The sequence below is a fragment of the Ictalurus furcatus genome, chromosome 11 (assembly GCF_023375685.1).
Source record: "Ictalurus furcatus strain D&B chromosome 11, Billie_1.0, whole genome shotgun sequence".
Classification (NCBI taxonomy): Eukaryota; Metazoa; Chordata; class Actinopteri; order Siluriformes; family Ictaluridae; genus Ictalurus; species Ictalurus furcatus.
The window spans coordinates 2,623,921-2,651,081 of NC_071265.1; the positions used below are offsets into that span (position 1 = coordinate 2,623,921).

Here is a 27,161-nt window from a genome sequence, read left to right on the forward strand (position 1 = left end):
AATGCACTCTGAACTGCATACAGCTGCTATTTCTACCTCCACTGTAATACACTACATAAATATATACCTATATAACGGAGTCTACCGATTTCTGCTTAAGGTGCAATATTTGGATATTAGGATGGGGATTGTGTAGTGTTGTAAACTGTGTTGAATGTATGGTGTTCTGCCCAACGTCCAGAACTATATCTCCCTGCAGTTCTTGCCTGGGTTCCCACTGAAGATAAGCAGGGATGAGCCTGGATAGTACCTGGATGGGAGATATAGTTCTGGATGGGTGAACTCCTGGGGGGAAAATGCAGGTTGCTGCTGGAAGTGGTATTAGTGAGACCAGCAGGGGGCGCTCACCCTATGGTCTGTGTGGGTTCTAATGCCCCAGTATAGTGACTGGGACATTATACTGTAAAAACGGCACTTTTGGATGATCCGTTAAATCAGGGGTGTCCAATCTTATCCGGGAAGGGCCGGTGTGGGTGCAGGTTTTCATTCCAACCAAGCAGGAGCCACACCTGATTCCATCTGTTTAATCAGTTGAACTTGGCTTTCGGTAGAATCAGGTGTGGCTTCTGCTTGTTGGAATGAAAACCTGCACCCACACCGGCCCTTTCCGGATAAGATTGGACACCCCTGCGTTAAAAGGAGGTCCTGACTCTCTGTGGTCATTAAAAATCCCAGGACATTTATCGTAAACGGGTAGGGTTTACGATAAACCCTCCCCCCTCCCTTGAAGTTAATAAGATAACCCCCCCCCCCCCCCTGAAGTTAATAAGACAAAAAATAAATAAATAAATAAAGTTTGTACATTAATACTGTATAAACCTGGGACTGGCAGCTGAACTAATGTCAGAGCTGCTGTAATAGGAAATGAATCACCAATCAGATTTGAGAATTCAACAGCGCAGTGGTTTAATTACAGTGATGACTGTATCACAATGTCAGAAACAAACAAGCAAACAAATAAATAAATGCAAACAGCTGGGTATCACATGTGGCTCTGTCAGCTAAACAGTTTTTTTTTTTTTTTTTTAAATCTTCAGACTTTCAATTCAATAGGCATTTTAATGAAATAAAACCTTTGTAAATAAGCAATTTTTTTTTATAAAGTAGGCTTTAATCAAGAATGAGTTCATAACATTATTATTATGGGGGTTTTCTCCCCCCCATTTCAGCTTTGTGAATAACAGACATTAACGTCCACTGAGCGTGAAGTCTTGAAGCAGATCTCAGATCTCTGGTATATCGGAAGACACGACGACAACAAAAGTAGGACAAAGAAATGCAGAATCGGCGAGTTTTAACGATAAAGAGGCGGTGGTTTGAGGATGCTGAGGTTGGAACAGTCTGAGCAGTTCGAGTCAGGAAGGAAAAGGTGGTCAAAGAAAAGCTTCCTGACAGCGAAGAGAAGAAACTTATAATGCTGAACAACACCAGCTGAGACGCCATGTCCTTTATGATCATTTATAAAAGTTACGTTTGCACAAAATGAAACTCATTCCGCTCGGTTCAATTCTCGCGACTCAACGCGGTCCTTCATGCCCTTCATCATTTCATCAGATCCTCTGCATCTGTAGCATTTGTGTCATTACCACGTAGTAGGTGAACACAGATTCTCAATCAGACTAAAGTCTGAGTTTTGACTGAGGCTTCCAAACACATTCAGGTTCTTGGGTTTGAACCACTCCAGCATAGCTTTGGCGGTATGCTTAAGGTCGTTGTCCTGTTGGAAGATCTCTGGAACAAGTTATCTGCTCAGATTGCCCTCGTCCAACAATCTCTCCTTCAATCCTGACCAGTTTCCCCAGTGCCTCCTGATAAATAAGCATCCCAGTAGCATGATACTACCACTACCATGCTTCACTCTATATGAATGGTGTTCTCAGGGTGATGAGCAGTGGCGCTGTGTGTGTGGAGTTTGCATGTTATCCCCGTGCTGCGGGGGTTTCCTCCGGGTACTCCGGTTTCCTCCCCCAGTCCAAAGACATGTACGGTAGGCTGATTGGCGTGTCTAAAGTGTCCGTAGTGTATGAATGGGTGTGTGAGTGTGTATGTGATTGTGCCCTGCGATGGACTGCCACCCTGTCCAGGGTGTACCCCGCCTTGTGCCCCATGCTCCCTGGGATGGGCTCCAGGTTTCCCCGTGACCCTGAAAAGGATAAAGCGGTATAGAAGATGGATGGATGGATGGATGTTGTTATTATTACGGGACATTTTGTGTATCTTCATGACATATAATCCCAGTCAAGTCCATTTCAGTTCAAAAATGTGGCAAAAAAAAAAAAAATTAGGCTGAAGTTATATACAATTCTATAATAATAATGTAATAAATATATATGAGTATATAGTTTGTAAAATGTATCCAATATGTGGCGCAGTTACGTGTGTAAGCATGAGTGTGTCAGAAAGAAAACCTTTTCATAAGCTGTTTATCTGCATTTATACCACTCCTGGATTCTGATTGGTTAGAAGGTGTTGATGAATCTTCCTAGAACAGCAGCTCTGACAGCTCCGAAGTGTCACACATCCGTTAAAGCAACTCAACTTTTAAACAAGACAAGTTATGTGAAAGATAAAATCCGCCCTAGTCTTCTTTCTTCTCCGTTTTTTTTTTCTGAAAAGGCAGGAACCAATTTCTACCCTTTCATCCAGTGTTTCATCATACCATTTTTTCCTTCGTCTGTGACCAGACTATACAACACCCCTCCCATTTCTACTTAAAAGCTAAACAACAGTGAAAAGCTGCCCTACTGCTGAGTCGGTGGTTGGTACGTGTGTGGCGTTATTACAGGATACAGAATAATATTTCCGTTTTTATTACCCATTATTAATACGTTTATATGTCATTAGCATTTTCTCCACTGTTATCCGTACTGTCTTGAGAAAGCAGGCACACAAATACATCCATCTGGATGAATAAGGTTTGTCTTTCGTTTGTGAACGTCAGCTTCTTTTCGATCAGGTTTAAAGCTAGAGACCGAGACGGACGGACGCTAACCGTGGAAATACCGTGTCGTGAGACACCAAGTCAGAGTTTGTTTGGGGTTTTCACGTTGGAAGCGCCTTCTGAGCCTAGTCTTGACCTCCTGGCAGATGCAACCAGGTTCAGAAGGACAGCGTGCCATCAATAATTTTCCCATACATGTTGAAAAATTAGACCTTTCCCACCAGGTTTCTGAGTGAATCACTGAATGTAAATTTTTGTTTTGTTTTATAGAGATATTTTCGCCTAGAGACCCCGCCCCGCCCCCCCCCCCCCAAACCACCGCCACCACCCCGACAATAATTCAACATTGACTGCAACGTGATGAGCCGATAAGAGTAAGAAACAGAAAAGAGAGCAATAAATAAATAAATAAATATTTTTATTTGATTTGATTTTCAAAGGCCAGGATACACAAGCGCAGAGGTACACTTTGAATTTGGTGGTGGTGGGGGGGGGGGGGGATTGGGGGGTTGGGATCATCCATACGAATAAAATATAATACATTTATTTAAAATGATGGATATACTTGGAAGTGCTGACTTTTCTCTGGTTGGCAAAGCAAGACTTGAGCCAGTTCTTCTTTACAAGGATGGCCTGAGGGCACTGCTGACACATATCCTGCAATTCCTAGCGAGAGCAAACACAAATGACACTCATTTGTCAGTGCCCTGTAACATCAGCGCCATACAGATTAGCGTGCTTGGTAACGAGTATAAAATGGTAACGAGTATAAAAATGCCTATTTTGGGGATTCAAAAAAAATTCAATTCAATTGAATGTATTTAACCAAAGCAAAATTCTGTACGTTTATAAAAGACCCTTATGAAAAAGTATATATTATTAACAAACCCATATGTGCCATGATTACTTACACCCCTTCGTTTTAGTATTCTGTTTTGGAGTACTTTGTTGGAGTCATTTAGTCCTCCCGCACCTAAGGCCCTGATTTACTGAAATCTGAAATACATTCCTATCTGCAATCCGATCTATCCCGTGTACATTTCTTCAACCTTTCGCGTTGTACATAGACTCACTGTATAAACAGCATCCTGTGTGAAGAAAGTAGAGAAAACTATTTTCGTCTTTGGTAGTTGTGACTGTTGCGGATTTTTTGGGAAAGATGTGAGAAAACTTTCAGGTGTCAGAATTGTTCAGTAAAGAGACAGATAAGAGCGCTATATTATATATATATATATATATAAAAAAATGAAACATTGGACAATATTTGCGAGAAAGTCAGTACTGTAGCTAAAACTATAATAAAAAACAAAACAATAATTCGCATATACAACATACATTTAAAACAACAACAACCAAACCTTATTAAGTCTTATATTTTCATTACAAACCGTTTCGAAAAATCCTTCACCTATAGAAATTTGAGATTCTAAGAAACACTGCGAAACCTATTAAAATTGTAGCTACAGATTTTGAGAAATGTTTATATTTGTTTATCTTACGGCTTGACTAACATTATTTACTACAGTAACCGCGTTAGTCGACACTAATAACCACTAAACTTCGGCAGTAATAAACGATTGGTAACGTTAACGAAGGATCAGAGTAAAGCCCTATTTAATATGGAGTAGTTTTACACGTGGAGGTGGACTAATAGCTAGAAATAACTCCGGGTAATATACAGTATATCCTGTCTGAACTGACAGCTCTTATATCCTGTGTGAAAAGAGGTTTTTATAGACACTGTGAAAGTATAAAAACACTCCAGGAAGCACTCGATCTTCTCTGTCGTCTCTCGCTGAAATCTAAACCAAAACCACGTGTCAGAACAATGAAATATAGCTGACATTTATAATAAATATATATTATATATATATAAGAAGACATTTCAGAGACGTGACTCTTCCAGGGGTTTTAGGATAACTTGAGTGATTGAGATCCTAGCACAGGTACGGAGTACATACATGCCATGGTCATGTGACCTACTGAGGATCAAGCATAACTTGCAAGGCCACGCCCCCTACGACACGCAAATCAGCTGGAATTAAAATTGAGATCATCGTTAAGGCACGTCATTACGGTGTCGGTTAAACGCAGGTGTTATGAAACAAGATAAATAAGAACACATAATCGTCAATTAACACGAGCCTTGGTTACGTTGTTAAATGTTCGAGACGGTGTATTGACGCTGACGTTCAGGATTTGTTCACGTTATCTCACGTGTTAAATAATGCCAGTAAAGCGGAATATTAACGTAAAGGGTCACCATTTTATGTTCGTATTCTAACTGTAATGATACGTTACGTGTAAAGGGCGATTAAAGCCGTGTCAGAAAAAACGCTTTGTACCTGTATATGAGCTGGACTTTCTACCTCTGCTACAATGTGAGTAACGTGTGAGCTCACGAGGTCCTCTTCATCGCCATCGTATGTACAGAGGGGTTAAGGAGACGTGTGTAGATAAAAAGGTTTCTTATCGCTGTCTAAATCAGAAAGTCAGTGGAGGTAGTACATCTTTTTTGTTTTTTTTTTTCCATTGAAAGTCTGGTGTTAGTCAGAAGTTGATGATTCTCCTATAAGCTCTAGGATGTTTTTATTCCTTTCATAAAACTACAGTTTTGTTTTTTAATTTATTTTTAATGAAAAGACTCCGTAAACCCTGGGATGTTGATCAGCTCACTCGTCTCCATCGTCATGATAAACCTTAGGAGCGCAGGCTTCGATAAAACAGTCTGTATTAATTCTTCAGAACTATTAGGGAAGGAACATTCTTCCTTTAAGAAGTGCTCTCTGCCTTAAGGCTGGAAAAGTGTAAAAGGCAGCTCGGCCTGTTTAAAACCTGTTCTACTATAATAAAAGTAATTACACGCAAAAGGTTGAGCGACCGCAAAAATCTTGCGGCGATGACTGAAAATTTCACAGGAAAATGACTGTGCTTTTCGGGAACACGCCTAGAACACGCGCTTAGTTCAAAGGATATGCGATGAGGTAGCGTGCGAGTTGCTTTCTCTCCGTCGCCCCCACGTGGTAGAACAACACGCAGACTCCTCTCATAAAGTCGGGTAAACCGGAAGCTTCTCCACCCTGCCGCGATGCACGAGAACCTTCTGGAGACTCGGCTTGCTCTTCCGGAGGACCGAGAGAACACGAGGAGCTGGGAGAGACCGGTGCTGGAGGAGCGAACGCCGAGCGCGAGGTGGACGGGATCGCCGCGGTCGAAGACGAAGCAGTCGTGGTGGGGTCAGAGGATGTACGCTTGTAGTAGTATCTAAATATTCAAGTTAAGGATGTACACAAACAATGCTTTTCTAGTCACATACTATGCTTAAAAGGCATACTCAGTAAATGCTAGTGAAAGAGGCGGAGCTAATGCGTAAGAGAGAAAGGAGTAGTCCTTTCCCAAACCACAAGGGAAAAAGGTGGGAAAAAGCTACTGTTTGTCTGTTGAAAATCGAGTAGAGACGAGAGAACACCAGCTGAAAGATTCCTAATGTAGGATGGTGGGAGAGGGGGCGGGGCTTACAGGAGTTCAGTTAATATTGAATATCTACGCAACTGTCAATCATGATAATGAGTCTTTATTGATCACGTACACATTAAAGCAGAGTGAAATTCTTTTCTTCATATATCCCAGCATGTTAGGAAGTTGGGGGTCAGAGCGCAGGGTCCGATATGATACAGCGCCCCCTGGAGCAGAGAGGGTTAAGTGTCTTACTCAAGGGCCCAACAGTGGCAGCTTGGCAGTGCTGGGGCTTGAACCCCCGACCTTCTGATCAGTAACCCAGAGCCTTAACCCCTAACCACCACTGCCACCAGATTCTCTCTCTCACACACACACACACACGTTTTTCTTCACGTTTTGTCTTACAGATGTGTACAGAAGGATACATGAAGGTAGGAACTCCTCGGGAGGCTAAGTGCTTGCGTATCAGCCTCTCAGTGCCGTACCAGTTGAAGCCTTTGGTGGCGTGTCCAATTCGTGGAAGGTGGACACTCGCTGGAAAAAAGAGCCAGATAAAGAATAATCGACTCGATACTCCTAATCGCAAAACTCCTTCCCGTCCAACATCGCGACGGCTTTTTTCCTTTAATCTCTACGATACGCACTGCGTATAAGAAACCGCTTATCTCTGAACATTTTTACTCATTTCATGTTTTCATTACAAAACCTAGAAACTTCGCCATTCCCTGTTGCGCTAAGCGTTTATTATTTATTTATTTACTTATTAACCATATCTTGAATTCTTTAGATTTATATCCGTTTTTATGTCCGTAACGCTAATCAGCCGAGAGTCAGCTACAGGAAGTGAGCAGGATCTTTACCTTTCTTCTGCTTGGCAGCTCTGTAGATCTTCTTGAGCCCCTCGTCCAGGGCATTGAGGTGAATCCCTGACAGCTGGTTGGTTTTATCTCTCCTCTGGGCGACGATCAGAGCCAACTACAGCGAGTGAAATGTACAGATCTGTTAGGACTGATTGATGATACCATGGAAGATCTTGCGAAACAGAAGCCGGTAGAGTTCTGACTCACGTAGTCTCGTCCGCTCAGTCTCGACTGTTTGTCGTCAATGGAGAACAGCAGCACGCTCCCGAGCTCCAAATCTAAAAGGGAGTAATGCGTGCGTCAAACCCGGAGAACCGACGGACGATCGGCCGCCGGCGGATCTGGACGTTTACTCACCTTCCATGTCTCCTGCCAGTTCATACTGTTTCTTCGCCTCATCTGACCGGAGCTCCAGAGCTGTGAACAAGCCGCCTCGCCCCCACCGTCCAGAATCGTCTACACACGGATATACGGTTTAAAATAAATAATGAAATAAAATCCAAATTCACTTCCTTTGCTCGTTTGTCGGGACGTATCGACGGAAAACCTCGGGAGGGTTCGTCTGAAATCGGAACGGTATATCTGTCCGAAATTAAGACGTCCGTGCGCGTCAAAACGCTCAGCAAACATCTCGACAGGGGGTCTACGGAGGACTGTGTCTTTCACATGAGCAACATGGTGTGCTTGGCTTACTAAATACGCGTCTCGGGGTGTTTTTACCTAAAAGTAAACCTAAAACAACGGGCGGAGCCAATGCAAATAGATGAATAGATGATCTCCTGCAGTGTCATTTGCACAGCCTTGTGTGGAAATACGAGTATAACCGTGGGGAAGAACCCCGAAATACGAAGACAAAATAAAACTATTTATGGAATGTTCGCACACCGACTCTTTAGGGACATCAACCAGGTCGTAACAGGGTCCATGGAGGACTGTGTCTTCGCACCTTGCAAAGTTAAAACCTAGTTTTTGCATGTTTCCTTTAATAAATATGCAATTTTTTTGTGTTTTTAAGATAAAAGTGTAAAACAGAGGGTGAAGTCAATGTAAATAGATTCATTTAGCCCAACATGCAGTGTGATGTAATTACCGTAAAGTTACTTGTGTGTAAATTTGTATGACTGATAGGCAGGTACTAAATTTGCAGAACCTGGTTTCTGCTATTCAAAGGCAAAATAAAACAATTTGCTGAAGCAAAAAAAAAAAAAGATGATTTTTGGAAGGAGTCTTTGTAACAGTCAGGGGGAAAGCTTCAGGACATTTATTCTTTACTTATACGATCTCGGTATAGCGGTATTATGATAAAATGTGAAACGTTATGAGTTACAAAAGGACAAAATATTTTACACACGTAACCTTTAGGTTGTCTAAATTCCACTGATAGCTCATCACTCATCATGGGCATTGTTGCTATGACAGTACCAGTCGTTTTAGCAGGGTTTTTTCCATTTTTTTTTTTTTTTAAACATACCCACACACTGAACGATAATGACGTCCTCGCGCTCAGCCTGAGGGTGTGTGACATCACCGAGTACGTAACGAATCGCCGTGTCATCCGAGTCGGTAGAGTTCACACTGCTGACGTCTCCTTCTTCTTCTTCGTCCACATCCTCGCCTTCACTATCAGCAGAGGGCAGGCACAGCGATGTATACCCACATGATGCCCACCACGCCATCCTGACACACACACAGTAAAATTTGCAATTATCGATATACCATGAAAAATAACTTATAGCAGTAGTTATATACAATATTAAACATAAACACTTCTACGACCAACGATATATTACAGTTAAGCTTGTGCTAAAACATCATAGCCCTTAAAGGGACCTTTACTACAAACAAAAGAAACAACAACAACAACAACAACATACATACATACATACTAAAACAAATCTCCTTTTCACATGATTTGTTATTCTGGAAGAAAAGGAGATGGTGTAATTATTTTTTTTTTTTTAGAAGAAGAAGAAAGAAAGCATTTATTTGTCACATTACCGTGAAATTTTTTGGGGAAAACAAAATTCTTGTGAAAATGACAAATTACCGTGAGTACATGTAATGATTTTCCATTTTCACTAGATTTTTATTTATTTATTAGTGTTTAGTTGTTTATTTTTTTTTTTTTAAGTAAAGGTCCCTTCACAGGCTCTGTATGTCATGATATCAACATCATAATAACAATAATAAAACTAATAATAATTAAAGCTGCAAGCAGGATTTTTGGGGGCCAAGCACGCAGACTCAGTGAACCGCACATTCACAGACACGCTACAATTGCTGCGCAAGCAATCACGGTAAAGCAGAGCCGTAACTACAGGCAAATGGATTCAAGAATGATTTAAAGTTTCACGCATTTGCCAGTGCGTTATGGGAAACCGGTTTTGAATCTCAGAGTTCCTTTGATCTCTTTTGTTCAGACAGGTCTCAAGATGATGTGTGCCAAATCTGGTGAAGATTGGACAACATTTAGAGGAGTAGCAACAGTCAGACGTAAGCATTTTTAGCATGTTATTGTAACGTTTGACCAGTAAGTGGCGCTGTCACGAAATGTGCTGCATAGCCTCAGGACACAGTCCTGAGAATGCCTACCAAATTTTGTGTCAGTGCGAAAAGTAGTTGCTGAGATACAGCCTCGTTTCCTGTTTGGCGGTTTCCCCAAAGAATCGTCGGAGCATTACGGACAGACCGTTTGGAGTGTTTAAGATTCCTTTGATAAATTTTGCGAGGCTTACTATGAAGACGAATTGTGCCAAACTTGGTGCTGATTGAACAAAATTTGTAGGAGGAGTAGCAATAAAAACAGTTTTTGGCAAAATCCAAGATGGCGGAAATTCTCATCTAAATCTGCCTTAGACACCCTGATCAGAAGAAGAAGAAAAGATAGAATAACAATAGGGTGCCTACGCAGCTTCTGCGTTTGCCCCCCTGTAAGAAAAGGTAGAATAACAATACGATGTCTACGCACCTTCGGTGCATGGCCCCCTGATAAGGATCAACATATACAGAAGAGGACAAAAAAAGCAAATAAACAAAAACAAAAGCTCCCTATGCAAAGAACAATAAAATTCACATCACTCCAAACTCCAGTATACATTACAACCTATACTTGCCTGATGAGATGCCCGTGACCCTGACTCTTTCTGCCCTCCGGACCTGCCTGATCCATCCTGATGCTCTACCTGATGCTTGCCTTCACCTGAGAATCGCTCTCTGCTGCTGACGGACTTTCATGAGATCGCTGTGCTGTTATTACACGTAGTCCCTAAAGACTGCCATGGATCATTTCGAATAAACGGGTTACACCCGGGTCTTACTCAACGTTCGGTGGATAACTTCACACTAGATTTCGAGAGACAAACTCGTGCCGAGGAACCTTTCGACACCGTCGGCACTGCCTGACGTTATAGCGTCGTAGATTCGTAAACCTCACGATCCGGTGTCACCGTGAAGAGTCCGTTTCCTCTCACGGCTCCACCGCCTTTTCTGACTCGATCTAAAGCTACAGCTAGATTATTGTGTAGCTTCATATACATATATACACACATATACATACATATATTTTTAAGAGAAACACCAGGCACTTGGGGGTGGGGGGACGGGGGACGGGGGGGACGGGGGGCTGCTGCGTTGTCTTAATGAAGCACGTCCTTAAGCAGACTCTTACTTCTTCTTGTATTTTTGCTCCTCGCGCTCTCTCTTCTTCTCTTCCTGCTGCTTGGCTTTTTTAGCAGCAGTTTCCTCTCTCTTCCGACGCCTCTCTTCCAGCTCAGACTCCGTCAGAGGCCTCTTCACTCTCGAAGTCGATGCTAAATGTCCAGAGAATAAAACCTACAAGACAACAGTTAACCGGATCACGCTGGGTTCGTTTTATCAAGCCCGTGACGTTGTAAAACGACTCTCTGTCCTATTCGTTCGGAGTGGAAGTGGAAAACGTTAGCATAGCTACATGACTGTACCACAAACCAGACCTGACTCCGTTGGGTTTGAAATGGTTTCGACAGCATTTTTCCGAAGGTTTCTAAACACTACACAGTGAATCGCAAACGTTTGTACCCCCTCGCCGTGGTTTTTTTGAATGGAGAGAAGGGAATACATCGTCAATTATCTGTAATATCGCAGCATTCTAGGACGTTAGCATGTAATTTGGGTTCGTCCTGCGAGTAAACAATCCAAACCATACGGTGAAATGAAAAGATATTACGAATCTTAGTTAGTAGACTAACTCACGTTCAAAAGTTATCATCGTACGTCTGTCATCAATGACGTGATTCTGATTAACCCCAAATAAACTCCGGCTGTTTCCGTATAGGATTGTCTTGACATCTGATTGGTTTCATCCTACTGCTGAAGCCAAAGAGCTTACAAAGCACGTACGGGGTCTAACCGTCAAACGTCATCGATCAAGAGCGGGGTTAGACAAAGAATGAAAAGAATTTCCAAAACATTTGATTAGACGGTAAAGGCCATCATCAACAAGTGGAGAAAACGGCGCACCACAGCGACGTTACTCAGAACAAGACATCCCTCCAAAATTGACAAAAGGACAGGACAAAAAGACTTATCAGGCGTCCAAGAGACCGACAGCAACATTACAAGAGCTCCAGGAATATCTGAGAAGTACTGGTCACTCCCTGCATGTGACAACAATCTCTATGGGGCCATGGGGTAGAGTGGCTAGACTCAACCACGTTCTCATGAGAGGGAAACAAACATCAAAGCCTGCCTAAATCACCCCCAAACCATGAAGCAAACTGTCTTTTGTTCTGATGAGAAATTATTTTGGACGTGAAACAAGACAGCCGTGCAGATGGTGAAGCATGGTGGTGGCGGCATCATGCTATGGGGCCTGCTTCTCTTCAGCTGGGACTGGTGCACTAGTCGAGATAGACGGAATCGTGGATCACTCCGAACGCGAATCTATTTCGCCACGAAACCTGCCGGACATTTTCCAGCAGGATAACAACCCGAAGCGCAAATCCAAGTCAACTAAAGGAACGACTTCAGATGAAGAAGATCGACGTTTAGGAATGCTCCGGTCAGACCCCACGTCTACATCCGATTGAAAACCTTGTGGAATGACTCGAAGAGGGCGCTGCACAGGAGATCTCCTCGCACGTTTGATAGATCCGGAGCGTTTTTGTAAGGAAGAGTGGAATAAAACTGCCAAATGAAGACGTGCCAAGTGGGTGGACTCTTACTTAAAAACACTGGGTGCTGAATTAGAAGCAAAAAGTGCATTAACAAAGTGTTCGTTAAGGGGTGTGTATACTTATGCGATCTTTTTTCTGCCTAAAACGTTGGTTCTGGTATCACATTAAAGGTGGGAAAAGACACGAGTCATATTGGTTTCATTTTTCTACGTCACTCACTCCGGCTTTGTGGCGTAGGCTGCGTCCTTCTTTCCCGGCGTCCTCCGCGGGAGTTGACTGCTCCTCCAGCATGAGCTCGAACCTTTTCTCGTCCTCCGTGCTCGGGATTTTGGAGTAGTCCTTCCCCTCAAAGAAGTACATGTGATCTGGAGAGGAAGAAAAACGGTTAAGGCGCGCATCACGGAGCTGTATAAATGACCTCCGCCGGGAGAGCTACTGCGTCCTACTCTGTCTCTCCTCGTCTTCATCCTCCTCTTCCTCAGCAGGCCTGACGTGCTCCTCGTCCACCAGCCACTTGCCATCTCGGGACTGTCCCAGGACCTGCAGAACGTCCACACGCTGGACTGAGCTCTCATCTGACGACAGCAGTTTGTGGACTCCAAACTTCAGGATCTCGCTCAACTGCGCGTGCACACACACAAACACACAAACACACACACACACACACAGCACTCAGATAAAATACTCACATTGCCCTGTGACTGTGCAGACAAATCTGGACAAAAAAAAAGCCTACTGTGTGGTTGAAAATAAAGCTTTGGGTGCGATACATCAAGAAACTGAACACAAAACAGATAAATCCTTAATTCTGCCTTTCTAGTAATTCTCTTGAACCTAACACCTGTGTAAGATCCGTTTAGAAGTTCGCACGGACTCCGGAACATTTCCACACTTTCGGCAACAACTGGTCCAACATCTGCGTCTATCACTGCACTGAGATGTGCACAAGGAAGAAAGAAAAAGAAAGAAAAAGAAAGAAGGACATAGGAAAGGTAGAGGTATATCACTGCACTCAACACAACCTGACTGTCACGCCAACTTTACAAGTAAAGTAAAGAAGAAAGGTAGAAAAGAAAGAAAGAAAGAAAGAAAAGGTGAATGAAACTAAGAAGTTAAAGAAAGAAAGAAAGAAAGAAAGAAAGAAAGAACGAAAGAAAGAGATAGGGAAGGTAGGAGGGTGAAAAAAGTTAAATGAATAAATAAACAAAGAAAGAACGAAAGAAAAAAGGAAGAAAAATAAATAAATAAATAAATAAATAAATAAACAAAAATAATAAAGGAAGGAAAAGAAAGAAAAAGAAAGAGAGAGAGAAAGAGAGGAATAGCAGAAGAGTGGAAGTAAAAAGAAAGAAAGAAAAAAGAAAGAAAGAAAAAGAGATAGGGAAGACATAAGAGTGAAAAAAAGGAAGAACTTGACAAAAGAAAGAATGAAAGAAAATGAATGAAAGAAAGAAAGAAGACAGGAAAGGTAGATGGGTGAAAGAATAAAAATAAAGAAAGAAAGGAAGAAACCAAGAAGACATATGAAAAGTAGAAGGGAGAAAGAGAAAAAGAAAGAAAGAAAGAAAGAAAAAGTAGAAGAGGGAAAGAGAAAGAAAGAAAGAAAGAAAAGAAAGAAAGAAAGAAAGAAAGAAAAGAAAGAAAGAAAGAAAAGAAATGAAGAGTAGAAGGATTAAATTAAAGAAAGAAAGGAAGAAAGAAAAAGTAGAAGGGTGAAAGAGAAAGAAAGAAAGAAAAGAAATGAAGAGTAGAAGGATTAAATTAAAGAAAGAAAGGAAGAAAGAAAAAGTAGAAGGGTGAAAGAGAAAGAAAGAAAGAAAAGAAATGAAGAGTAGAAGGATTAAATTAAAGAAAGAAAGGAAGAAAGAAAAAGTAGAAGGGTGAAAGAGAAAGAAAGAAAAGAAAGAAAGAGTAGAAGGATTAAATTAAAGAAAGAAAGAAAGGAAGAAAGAAAAAGTAGAAGGGTGGAAGAGAAAGAAAGAAAAGAAAGAAAGAGTAGAAGGATTAAATTAAAGAAAGAAAGAAAGGAAGAAAGAAAAAGTAGAAGGGTGGAAGAGAAAGAAAGAAAGAAAGAAAGAAAGCAAGAAAAACATAGGAAAAGTAGAAGGGTGAAAGCATAAAAAGAAAGAAGGAAAGAAAGAAAGGTAATTCCTTTGAAGGACAGGTAGGAAGTCTCAGGTACAGGCCGTATTCAAATGAAAACATGACACAAAACCCTGAAGTTAAAGCGGCAATATGTAATATTTGTGGATTTGAGGTTGTCCCTGATCAAAAGAAGACGGTTAAACCTCATATCAGTGCAGTGCAGTAAAATACTCAATCATCAATACTCAAAATACGCAGTTTATATGCGAAGGATTTATTCTAATCACAGCTTTTCTGTTGCTGAATATCAAATGGGGTTTGTTGAGTGGTTAGTGCACTACTACGTCATACCCTAGTGAGCATGTACAGTGAATCAGAAATAACGACATATAGGAACTTCGGGACTTAAAACAGTTAAGAGCAATTATTTTATAACAAAAAGACCCCTGTGCTGAACTTTCATGATCATCACGGACGGTACGGATGACGGAGCTCCAGCAGGGAGGAAGGTTAGGGGTGAAATAAGCGAGACAGGAGGAGTGGAGTGGTACGGGCGGTGAGAGACGTACCTCGAGTTGAGAAGCAGCCTTACTCTTCTCCAGCAGAGAGAACTGTCCCTCCTCGATCACGGTGTTGGTGAGACGCAGTTTGGACACGGCGCGGGAGAAGATCATCTCCTCCACCGTGTCCCTCCCCAGCAGCCGGATCACTTTCACAGGCCTGTCCACCAAAACAGATATAACATGATACTTTAGTACTCCTGTGAAGAATTATACGTGAACGTATACTACGTCATGCTGTAGGTGTGAAGTTCAATTCTCGATTCTGATTGGTCGGCTTTCGATTCGAATTTTTCACAAAACGACAACGGTGGCTCTGGGCACGGTGCAGGGGCGCGTCATACAATACGTTATTCGTCGTTTCTACGGTAACAGCTCGTCCACGGGGGTCGCTCGTACGTGAGGTTTTCTGTACGGAGACGCCCGTTTAACGTTCACGGGAAGGAGTCTCCAGCGTCGGTGTTGCTTAGTAACGGTCGCTACCTTTTCTGGCCGATCCGGTGAGCTCGAGCCGCCGCTTGCACGTCGTTCTGTGGATTAAAATCGCTGTCCAAGAAGATTACAGTGTCGGCTACCGTCAGGTTCAAACCGACCCCTCCTACACAACACACACACACACACACACACACACACACACACACACACACACACAGGGTTCTAGGTAAACTAGGCGTCTCTCTCTCTCTGCAATTCAGCGGTTTTCAGACGCTTCGCTAGAAACCACCCACCAGCTTTTGTGCTGAGCAGGAAGATGAAGACCTCTTCGGTGCTGAATTTATTGACAGAGAGATGGCGCTCTTCTCCTCGCACCGAGCCATCCAGACGCTCATAGCTGTAACCTGAGGGAAGTCAAGAGCGTGCTCGTTCACACACAAAACGGCAAAAAAAAAAAAAAAAAGACAGACAGGAAGTTACTGTAAACCACAGCTACTTCTCTAGATCTAAGAACTTGATAACAACATGAGCGTGCAGCCTGCAGTTGTTAAAAAAAAAAAAAAAAATGCGACGTTACGCAACAATACACAATCTAAGTAAAACCACATACTGGCTCTTCAGGAGCTAATGTGCAAAAAAATTAAATAAATAAAAAGCACATAAACACACTGTTTGATGTTTTCTTGCTGGTTGTGATTACCGCCCTGATTATTTCCCTATAAAACGGCGCATGGGTTTTTCCTCCTCTCTTGCGCCAGGGCAATTTGCATATGCTAACAACTTTTATTCAGAAGAAGAATGTGCTACGTTTAATGTTGTGGAACATCTGCCAAACAAGTTCCTGTTATCACTTAGGGTTTAGCACCTATAAGCCGTTTTCTTTTTTACTCTCCTGAAGTTAAGAAGAAGAAGAAAAAAAAAAAAAAAAAAAAAAACACCCCCCGCAGCTTGTCATGTCACTGCGAAACCGGAAAGCGTAAACTCTTCCGTCCTGAAGATGTCAGGAAACAGATTTACTTCGTTATCTCGGGCTTTTACACAGAACTGATTTTAAAGGAAAACGCTAAATGCATTTCTCCCTTCGCGGTTCACAGAGAAAGGTAGCAGCAAGCTCATGAATATTAACGAGGAGTGAGAAAGGTCCCGGAGAAAAGAGACAGGAAAAAAGTTCCAATTTATTTTAAAAGTATACGTTACTAATGAATGTTTAAATACTGCTGTATGAATATTTATTAGCGATGTGTGGATCTCGGTGAAAAGAGACAGAGAAAAGGCTGTATAATAACTGATTTAAAAATGATATATAAGTTATTAATGAATATTGAAATGCAGCTTCATGAATATTAATTAGCAGCGAGTGGGTCGCAGTGAAAAGAGAAAAAAGGCTGTACAATAGCTGATTTTAAAAAAGTATAAGTTACTAATGAATATTGAAATACTGCTTTATGAATATTAATTAGCAGTGGGTGGATCTTGGTGTAAAGAGACCGGGAAAAAAAAAGACTGTACAATGATTACAAGAGATGCTCAGCAATATTTTTTAAAACAAACCAGATGAGATATAAATGAAAACCTCCAGGATTTAGTGAATTTGGGCTGCTCAGTGATGGTGTGTACTGCCGTATACTGTGTGTGTGTGTGTGTGTGTGTGTGTGTGTGTGTTACCTCTGTACTCCAGGTAATCCTGCACAACGTCCAACATCCTGGTCATTTGAGAGAACAGCAGAACCCGGTGACCCCTGAAGTCACACATACACAAATGTTTTTTTTGTAATTTATATCGCGCTAAATCCAGCCAGAACCTCTGATATCGGACCGCTCGAACCCTAGACGGCGCGGATGGTTCGTTGTGTTCGTATTGTGCACCGTTCATCGTGATAAATAACTCTGCGAAATGAGCCCTGAAACGTTGAAAATTTTTAAATCCACAGTCAAGAAGAGAAAGGGGTTAGTCACCTTCAAACCAACACCGAAAACCCACTTCGGCGTTAAATCTATACGTGAATAAAAATTCAAAATAAGTAGACAAGTCACTAGTGTTCATCCGCTCGCTCGCAGACTGGAGTTAGTGAGAGGATGAACTACAGCTATTGTGAATTATTGAGCTGTTGTGAATTATACATATTGTTTTTGACAATTATTTTACAATTATTTTAGAGAGTTTTAGCCATATTGTAGTTATTTTGAGTCATTCGGACACATGGGGATTACCGAGAAATGCAGAATACGACAGCGGGGATGCGTCAATAGCAGTTATTTCAGACAGAGGATGAGTAAATGTTTTTCGGGTCTCGTCAGTAGCGATACTGATAGGGAAATGAGTAACCTAGCTAGTATTGAATCGAATTGTTACGAGTAAACGAGCAGGGTATCGGACAGAAATCCAATAGCATGGATCAATACACTAAAGAATGACACTTTTAATGGTTAAGAGAAACGGTTATGACAATTCAATGAGAAAGGCTTACTCCTCCAACAGGTGGGCAAGCATAGAGTCGAGCAGAGAGAGCTTCCCGCTCGCCTCCACCAAGTGTTCACCCATCTCAAACGGCTCGGGCTCCACACCTTATACACAGAGAGAGAGAGAGATGGGGAGAGAGATGGGGGGAGAGAGGGAGATAGAGTGATAGAGAGAGACAGAGAGAGAGAGAGACAGAGAGATGGGGAGAGAGCGATGGTGGAGAGAGAAAGAGATGGGGGAGAGAGAGGGAGATAGAGTGATAGAGAGAGACAGAGAGAGAGAGAGAAGGGGGAGAGAGAGATGGGGAGAGAGAGGGAGATAAAGAGAGAGAGAGAGAGATGGGGAGAGAGAGGGAAATGGGGAGAGAGAGGTGGTGGAGAGAGAGAGATGGAGAGAGAGAGGGAGATGGGGAGAGAGGGAGATGGGGAGAGAGAGATGGTGGAGAGAGATGGTGATAAAGAGAGAGGGGGGGATGAGAGAGATTGGGAGAGAGAGGGGAAAAGAGAGAGGGAGAGAGAAAGGAAAGAGAGAGAGAAATAGAGAGAGAGGGAGGGAGGGCGAGACAGGGAGAGAGAGAGAGAGAGAAAGAGAGAGAGAGAGAAAGACTTTGACTTTTGGCAGTCTTTTATTTTAACCATTCATGGTGTTTCCACCACAGCATTTTCAAATAAGCAAATAAGCAGCAGCTTTTAAATACCTACTTAGATAGATAGATCGATAGATAGATAGATAGATAGATAGATAAAAGGGTGGCTAAGTACATGAACATGTTCTGATTACAACACAATAAAGCTTGTTTAAAAAGCCAATTAAAACCTCTTTTTAACTTGTCATTCAAAGCGAGAGAGAGAAGGAGACAGAGTGTTATAGAATTAGATATTAAACCAGCAAGTTCTTTAAAAAAAATTATAATAATAAAAATAAATAATAAAATAAAATTAAATTAAAAAATGGTTTGTTAGTGCCCTCTGCTGGCCATAAGGTGAAATACATTTGCATTAAAAGCTGTCGTTTCTGTTTAAACTACTATGCCATTTATGGGAAAGGGGCGGGGCTGAGCAGCTGGGTTCATGCTGAGGGCGGGGCTAACACTTTGAAGCCAGGAAAACGTTAGCAGAAGCTTGTAAGAAAAAAACTGCAACATGGAAGCTGTGAATCACTGTTTTCCTAATCTGTCCTTACAGTCAAGTTCAAAATTATTGGCCCCCCGTTAGACAATGGCAAAAATGTTACCTACTGCATACATCACATCGTTTATTTGACCTATTCAATACAGGAGTCAATCACATTCTGAAACTGACTGAACAATCATCATCAATAACAGACTTCGAGTATATAAGAAAAGTAAAGAATGGACATTACCGTTGAACAGGTAGGGGTGGTTCACACACTTCCTCAGCTGCATCAGAACATTCAGGAGCCGGTTGTTAATGCCCTGATCGCTCCTAAACACATCTGAAAATCCAGTCAGTCATTTAAAAATTTAAAAATGTAAATTCGTGTCATGTAAAAGCATGTACCATACATTCACTTAATCTCAGCGTGAGGGCTTTCAAATACGTATCAACAAAATCAGTCATTTTCTAAACACAAAACTTTGGGGGTTTTTTGTGCGTGTGTGTTTGTGTGTGTGTGTAATGTATGTGGGCGTGTCCTACCCAGGTCCTTCATCAGAATGGCTTTGTAGTACTTCTTTTGGACAGCAGACATCCCGTGATAAACCACCAACTCTACTTTCTTCGGCAGTTCTGTCTCCACCTCGGCCTTCACCCTGCGGAGCAAGAAGGGCTGGAGAACCCGATGGAGCTCCTTAGCTGCGCACACAGTCGATAAGTAAGGAATAAAACACGCCGTGTCATGATGTAATGCTGAAATTGATCAATAACGGATTAGCGCGACGGAGCGGAGTTACTGTTACAACCAGGAAGTTGATTATTTTCCTATAAAAGCGTGTCCGGAAGTGTTTTATTCTTCTTATGCCAGAGAAATGTCAACAATTACACATATTTGTTTATTAAGGAATGATACGTCATACTTTTTATCCTTTTATAGTAATGTTTAATGTTTAATTAAATGTCCATTAAACTAGTTAGTTCCTGTTCTCGTTACATTGTGACAGCTATAAACAGCCTCTTTTTAATAAGTTAATAAGACAATAAAATAATAATAATAATAATAATAATAACCCCACAGCTTGTCACGTTACCAATTAACCACAGAGCGTAAACTTACAGCTTTACTTTACTGACACTGGAGACTCCTTACATCTCCTTACAGAAAACTTCACCGTATCAAATCATACATATTCCATTACTTTATTTAAAACAGATGTATAGCTGTGATTTAACATATTAACTCGGTTCATCTGACTTATTCCGATTTAAAAAATGTATACATTTGACACACATACACAGTATATCATCTATAGGATGCAATTATCGGGAATTCATCTGCAGTTTTTCTTTTTTTTTTTTATAAAAGATAAACAATGTTTGGATGATGGTGTAATACCTTGTGAGCTTTGAGTCTGTACATCCGCATACGCGTTCACAAACTCGGTTGTAGCGTCAGGTGGGAAAATATCAGGCTGGATGAAGGTCAGGAGCGAGTAGACCTCCTGCAGGTTATTCTGGATGGGCGTTCCGGTTAGCAAAAGTCTGAAGCCTAAAGAGAACTGAGAGCGGAACGGGAAACAGCGGACAAAATTTAATAATACGCACATTTTTATAGCAATGCTAGTTAAATCAAACGAGCGATTGGAGTCTATGCACACAAAGACTGGTGCCGTGGTGTGAAACGCACAGCACCATTACGCAGACGAGGCGCTGTACCACAAACCAGTGCAAAAATAATTAGGCCTGCAAATGTTTACGTATAAAAAAGACAGAAATACATCTTCCGCTAGGACAGATTTTGATTATATCTATACTCTACACTTTACCATTTGAGTGAAAGCTGAGAGTATGCGTAAGTCATGTGTTTTTAGCTATATATTTCATTTTAAAACATTTGAAAAAATTTTGTGGTTTTAGCTTAGCTTTGTGGCTTTTAAAGAAAAGAACATCGGATTGGTATCGCCGATACGCAGAGTTCTTGCATCAGTATCTCAAATTCGCGCAGACGCAAGTCCAGCCTGTAATCGCCGAGGGTGCCAATACTTTCATCTTCTGAACGTTCTGACTCTCGAATGTCTTTCTACACTATTTATAACGGCCCGACATTGTGCATACAGCTCCATTACGTCACATCGTACGAAGGGTGCGAGCGAACAGGATAAGAAGTCGTTCTCGAGGATTTGTCCTGAATACAAAAATGGCGGCTTTTGCGCGAAATAGCGTCGCTAAAGCTGAATCGATGAAAAACAAACCGGAAGCGTTAACTCGCGGATAAAACTGCGATTTCGCCTTATAAAATCGTCCAAAATAAGCCGTTTAGAAAAGAGAAGATGAATCCTGACACGCGGTCGCTTACACTCCCGCTCACCTCTGTAAGGATTCGGTGAAGCTTCGAGTTTTCGTTCTTCAGTCGCTGAGCCTCGTCCACAACCAAAATATCCCAGTTCCACCTGCGAGAAGTAAAGTTTATCGAATTGCACAACACGACACGCTTTATATTTAATTTTATTTAATTTACTTATATTTCCAAATCATCAAAATCAGAAGCACCTTTTTAATACCGACGCGTCATTCTGGCAAATCTAGGGGAAAAAAGAAGAGGAGAATAAAGAAGCTATGAGATGTCGATTATGAGGAGGAGAAGAAAAAAAAAAGGGACAAAAATCCTGTCATCCAGTTCATATCCTGACCTGGTAGTGAGTCAGCAGGATGTGGAAAGGTTGGTCCTCCATGTTTCTCTGCAGCTCAGCTCTTTTTGTTTTATCACCTTTATAATGCACCACGTGCAGACTGGGGCACAGACTGAAGCAGGACGGGAAAGAGAGAGAGAGACAGAGAGAAAATCAGGAACTATCGTAATAATATCCGAGCTAATTATAAAGATTTTACAAATGATTCGAAACTAAGAAAAAAAAGCAGGAATTAATACATTACCTCTTCAACTCCTTTTCCCAGTGCTCAATAACTGTCAGAGGACAGAGCACCAGAAAGGGACCCTTCATGCGGAGATGTCCTCTGGCGTACACCAGCAAGGAGATGGTCTGTGGAAGAGACGAACATGACTGATATACGCATGATATATCGTTTAAGAGCAGTGACCTCAGGAACTTTTCCTTCATGTTGAAAGGGATGGTTTATAATGTTTAAGTAAGAAATAAAACATAATGAGGTGTGCTGTTATAGGAAAAGAATCAGTGGTGAGGTAGTGTGATGAACCATAGTTACTATTACCACCCTAACGTTGATGATCTTCCGCTAACATTCCTACGACTTACCTTAGCTTTCCCTAGCTAGTCTGAGGTAATGTAGGTTAGCATTTGCTAAGTAGTCTGAGGTCATTTACATTAGCTTTCCCTAGCTAGTCTGATGTCATGTAAGTTAACATGCATTAGTTTGTCTATGGCAATTTTCTTTAAGCATTTGCTATGTAGATTGAGGTAATGTCGGTCAGCTTTCCCAAATTACTCTGAGGTAATTTAACTAGCATTTGCTGTGTGGTCTGAGGTCATTTACATTAGCTTTCACTAGCTAGTCTGAGGTAATTTACTTTTGCTTTACCTAGCTAATCTGAGGTAATGTAGGTTTGTATTTGCTAGCTAGCATGAGGTAATTTACCTTGGCTTTCTCTAGCCAGTCTGAGGTCATTAACATTAGTATTGGCTATCTAATCTGAGGTAATTTACTTTGGCTTTCCCTAGCTATTCTGAGGTAATTTACCTTGGCTTTCCCTAGCTAGTCTGAGGTAATGTAAGTTTGTATTTGCTATCTAGTCTGAGGTAATTTACCTTGGCTTTCCCTAGCTAGTCTGAGGTAATGTAAGTTTGTATTTGCTAGCTAGCATGAGGTAATTTACCTTGGCTTTCTCTAGCTAGCATGAGGTAATTTACCTTGGCTTTCTCTAGCTAGCATGATGTAATTTACCTTGGCTTTCTCTGGCTAGTCTGAGGTAATTTACCTTGGCTTTCTCTAACTAGCATGAGGTAATTTACCTTGGCTTTCCCTAGCTAGTCTAAGGTAATTTACCTTGGCTTTCCCTAGCTAGTCTGAGGTAATGTAAGTTTGTATTTGCTAGCTAACATGAGGTAATTTACCTTGGCTTTCTCTAGCTAGTCTGAGGTAATGTAAGTTTGTATTTGCTATCTAGTCTGAGGTAATTTACCTTGGCTTTCCCTAGCTAGTCTGAGGTAATGTAAGTTTGTATTTGCTAGCTAGCATGAGGTAATTTACCTTGGCTTTCTCTAGCTAGCATGAGGTAATTTACCTTGGCTTTCTCTAGCTAGCATGATGTAATTTACCTTGGCTTTCTCTGGCTAGTCTGAGGTAATTTACCTTGGCTTTCTCTAACTAGCATGAGGTAATTTACCTTGGCTTTCCCTAGCTAGTCTAAGGTAATTTACCTTGGCTTTCCCTAGCTAGTCTGAGGTAATGTAAGTTTGTATTTGCTAGCTAACATGAGGTAATTTACCTTGGCTTTCTCTAGCTAGTCTGAGGTAATTTACCTTGGCTTTCTCTAGCTAGTCTAAGGTAATTTACCTTGGCTTTCTTTAGCTAGTCTGAGGTAATGTAAGGTTGTATTTGCTAGCTAGTATGAGGTAATTTACCTTGGCTTTCTCTAGCTAGTCTAAGGTAATTTACCTTGGCTTTCTTTAGCTAGTCTGAGGTAATGTAAGGTTGTATTTGCTAGCTAGTCTGCGGTAATTTACCTTGGCTTTCCCTAGCTAGTCTGAGGTAATGTAAGTTTGTATTTGCTAGCTAGCATGAGGTAATTTACCTTGGCTTTCTCTAGCTAGTCTGAGGTAATTTACCTTGGCTTTCTCTAGCTAGTCTAAGGTAATTTACCTTGGCTTTCTTTAGCGAGTCTGAGGTAATGTAAGGTTGTATTTGCTAGCTAGTATGAGGTAATTTACTTTGGCTTTCCCTGAATAGTGTAAGATCTTTTAATTTAGCTTTCACTACCGAGTCTAAGGCAATGAAGGTTAGCACTCACTACTCAGTTAAAAATAATTTGCATTAGTATTCATTAACTAGTCTAAGGTAATTTACTGTAGCTTTCGCTAGCTAGTTTGCGGGCATTCTCATTAATATTTGTTAGCTCTAACTTGCTAATGTAGGTTAGCTTTCGTTTACAAACTGATCTTTTAATCTAGATTACACAGCATACATTCAGAAGAAGAAATTAGGGTAATGTGGTTAATTAAATGTTAAGAAAATACAACAGCGCTACATGAGAGCATTATGTGGAGTAATGTAATTATTAAATGTTAATAAATTAAAAACCATGCCACATTTGACCGGTATGTAGATGTAATGTAATCCTCAGAGACCAGCACCACTAAAGCGTTCAGTGTTTGTTGGTCTCAGGTGTGCTGGAAGCTGAGATGGAGTAAAAACGTGCCCCGCCTGACCCCGACCTCTGCGTTTCTCATCTATTCTGGTCTTTGATGCTGCAATCTGTAAGACAAGTCTGAGCCTTGATGCCCTCCATGTCTACAGGCTCTCAATTACAGGAAATAACACAACCTTGTGGATGTTGAAAAGAAGTTACTGTTACAAAAACCTCCAAATTACTGACCTGACAGGTTTTACCCAAACCCATTTCATCCCCCAGGATGCAGCCGTCCAGAGTCTTCAAACATTGAGAGAGCCACCGCACGCCATCCAGCTGGTACGGCTTCAGCACAATTCCTGCTCAATACAATACACGCAATAATAATAATAATAATAAGAAGAAGAAGAAGAAGAAGAAGAAATTAAACGCTTTAATGAGGGGTTTTACTAAAGCAACCTCTTGTACCACAGCAATCCACAAACAATTTTTTTATTTCACGTTGTACATTTTATCCATTTATAGCTACATTTAACGTTGTGGAAAGTCCATGAAACAAGTTAGTTCCTGTTCTCACTTACGGTATAGCAGCTATAAACCCTCACCTGATTCTCTTTTATTTCTCTCGCTTGTAGTTAATAAGACATAAATAAACTGATTAAAAATGTATTGATATTTAACAAAGAAAATCTTTTTAATTGTGATGTTTATTTAACATTTATGGAAGGAGTCTCCATAGTCAAGGGTAAAGCTGTAAGTAAGTTTCCTGACATCTCCAGGACGGGGGAGATTACGCTTCGCAGTTTCTCTGCAACATGACGAGCTGCGTTTTTTTTTTCTTCTTTTCCTTATGATCTTCAAATGAAAAAATATATATATAATCATTAGCTCACTGACACTTCAGGACATGTGGCGATTGGAAAATAATCAAAATGCAGAGGTGGTGAAAAGTAACTCCGCTTCATCACACCACCCCGTCGTTGATTATTTTCCTATAACCGCATGAGGCAGAGTGTTTAATTTCTTACTTAATGATATATAGTTGTGTCAGACTACTTGCCAAGATATGATCATTGGCCTTGAAGACAAACTGCTGTCGTGTAAGAAGAATAAAACACTTCAGGATGGGCTGTTATGGGAAAATAATCATATTTTGGGGTAGTAACGCCCCACACCTCTCCCTTAAAGTTCTCTAATGGTTAGAGAGTTTGAAATTTTAATGATTTGTTTATTATTTATTTACTACTTGTTCACGAAGCTCCGCCCCCAGGATCTACGATGGCCTGCAGAGTGTTTATAAAATGAAGCATCCAAACACAATGAAAGATTCCAGACCGGAAGTCAATTTTCCAAACAGGTTTTCTCAGCGAATTATGTTTTATCACGTTCTACATATCTTTCTGATTATTTGTACAAGAAAGGAAGGGGAAAAAATGACTCCTTATTATACAACATCAAGTGCATATTATGTTCATTAGGGGTTAACAAATCTCTGATATTACTGTTGCTATGCAACTCGTGAAGTGAAATGAACAAAATATCGCTGTTTCTTTGCTTCTATAATTCACACACCTGTTAGTCCGCATTTCTGCAGCTCACTCACAGACAGTTCCGACTTTTCTTTCTCCGATATATTACTCTGAACCGCCTGGAGAAACCTCGACATTATTTTGATTACCTCCAAACTTTCATAAGTGTTTGTGTTTCCTTATTGCGCGCCATGAGAGACTTTACTTCCGTGTGGGGGCGTGGCTAAGAAGAAACTGACCAATCACCACGCTGGGGTTGTGCTTTACTTTTTTCTTTATTTCTTTTTTAATTAATAACAAAGAAGACTTACAGATTAAGAAAAAAAAAGATACAGTTAAGAGATAGATAACAAATATCACCAATAAGGAGAACAAGAACAACCGCTAGAGGGGAAAAATACCAATACAAGCAAAGTTAAGCGAATAAATACATAAAATAAATTACTAGTAAATTAGCTGAGCAAATGGAGCATGTTAAGAAAAGAAGACAAGACTAAACTAAAGAGGGATTTTAAAAAATAAAGAGGTGTGCTTTATGCGTTAATAGAGTGGCGCAGGGATGACGTCATTTTGTACCGGAACCCGGAAGTTAGCATCACACTCGTTCCCTCGACAAATACCCTATAGGTTTTTCCCATAGGCTTTTGGATTATCGCAAAAAATAAGCTCTGTGATCGACAAAGGTTTACAATACTAACACGCTTTGTCCATCAAGATAATTTTCACAAATAAACACAACTTTTATGAAGTTTGAAGCTTAAATACAATCGCCAGAAATATAATGCTAAAGTATGCTATAAACGAACTACATCACGGTCGCACGATTTCAACGTCACCATCACCAAGCTTCCGACAACTTTTCTAAACTTTATTGAAAATTTTTGCAGGATGCGATTTTACTCTGTGGATCATCCACGTTTTTTGGGAGGGAAATTGTGCACAGCATACTTGAACCCGTTTTATTTATTTATTTAAATTTTCCTGTTCGACGTGATGACGTTTAATGTCCCCGACAACGTCTGTACTGCCTTTTATCACCTTTTCAGCAAGCGCTTTTTTCAATACACGTAAAAGCTTTAAAAAATAATGAGTAGGGCATTACTTGTGTATTTAATGTCGTATAGTAAAACGTGAAAATATTTTGAGCTTGTGTTCACCATAGACCTTATTTCAGGCTTTTAACTAAAATCCCATTCAAAAAAAAAAAAAAACAAACAAAACCCATTGACTTCGGGAT

At 40.9% G+C, this 27,161-nt stretch overlaps 1 protein-coding gene across 3 annotated transcripts; it reads right to left on the bottom strand.

The window, feature by feature from the left end:
* Positions 1-3,435: 3,435 nt before the first annotated feature.
* chd1l (chromodomain helicase DNA binding protein 1-like) lies at positions 3,436-27,113 on the bottom strand. Of its 3 annotated transcripts, none has more exons than XM_053636316.1 (25): positions 25,968-27,113; positions 24,642-24,754; positions 22,004-22,110; positions 21,760-21,871; positions 21,620-21,651; positions 21,438-21,519; positions 20,466-20,628; positions 19,613-19,768; positions 19,317-19,409; positions 17,962-18,058; positions 17,159-17,232; positions 15,787-15,897; positions 15,542-15,656; positions 15,068-15,218; positions 12,860-13,034; positions 12,633-12,778; positions 10,928-11,091; positions 8,732-8,937; positions 7,618-7,716; positions 7,468-7,538; positions 7,261-7,375; positions 6,826-6,934; positions 5,915-6,205; positions 5,287-5,365; positions 3,436-3,607 (listed from the first exon to the last, which is right to left on the bottom strand). In XM_053636316.1, the coding sequence occupies exons 1-25, from the start codon at positions 26,059-26,061 to the stop codon at positions 3,485-3,487; spliced, it is 3,078 nt and encodes a 1,025-aa protein (XP_053492291.1). In that variant the 5' UTR covers positions 26,062-27,113; the 3' UTR covers positions 3,436-3,484. The 3 variants fall into 3 exon arrangements, 2 of the variants coding, with proteins under 2 accessions (XP_053492291.1, XP_053492292.1); XR_008387093.1 differs by having other exon boundaries at positions 3,502-3,607; positions 5,287-5,364; positions 5,918-6,205; XM_053636317.1 differs by lacking the exon at positions 3,436-3,607 and having other exon boundaries at positions 5,250-5,364; positions 5,918-6,205.
* Positions 27,114-27,161: the final 48 nt, after the last annotated feature.

Coding starts and splice junctions, on each gene's coding strand:
- chd1l (XM_053636316.1), bottom strand. CDS start 26,061: ATGTCGAGGTTTCTCCAGGCGGTTCAGAGTAATATATCGGAGAAAGAA. Junction 21,872..22,003: donor TGGGAAAAGGAGTTGAAGAG/GTAATGTATTAA, acceptor GTCCTGCTTCAG/TCTGTGCCCCAGTCTGCACG. Junction 19,410..19,612: donor CATTCTGATGAAGGACCTGG/GTAGGACACGCC, acceptor CTGGATTTTCAG/ATGTGTTTAGGAGCGATCAG.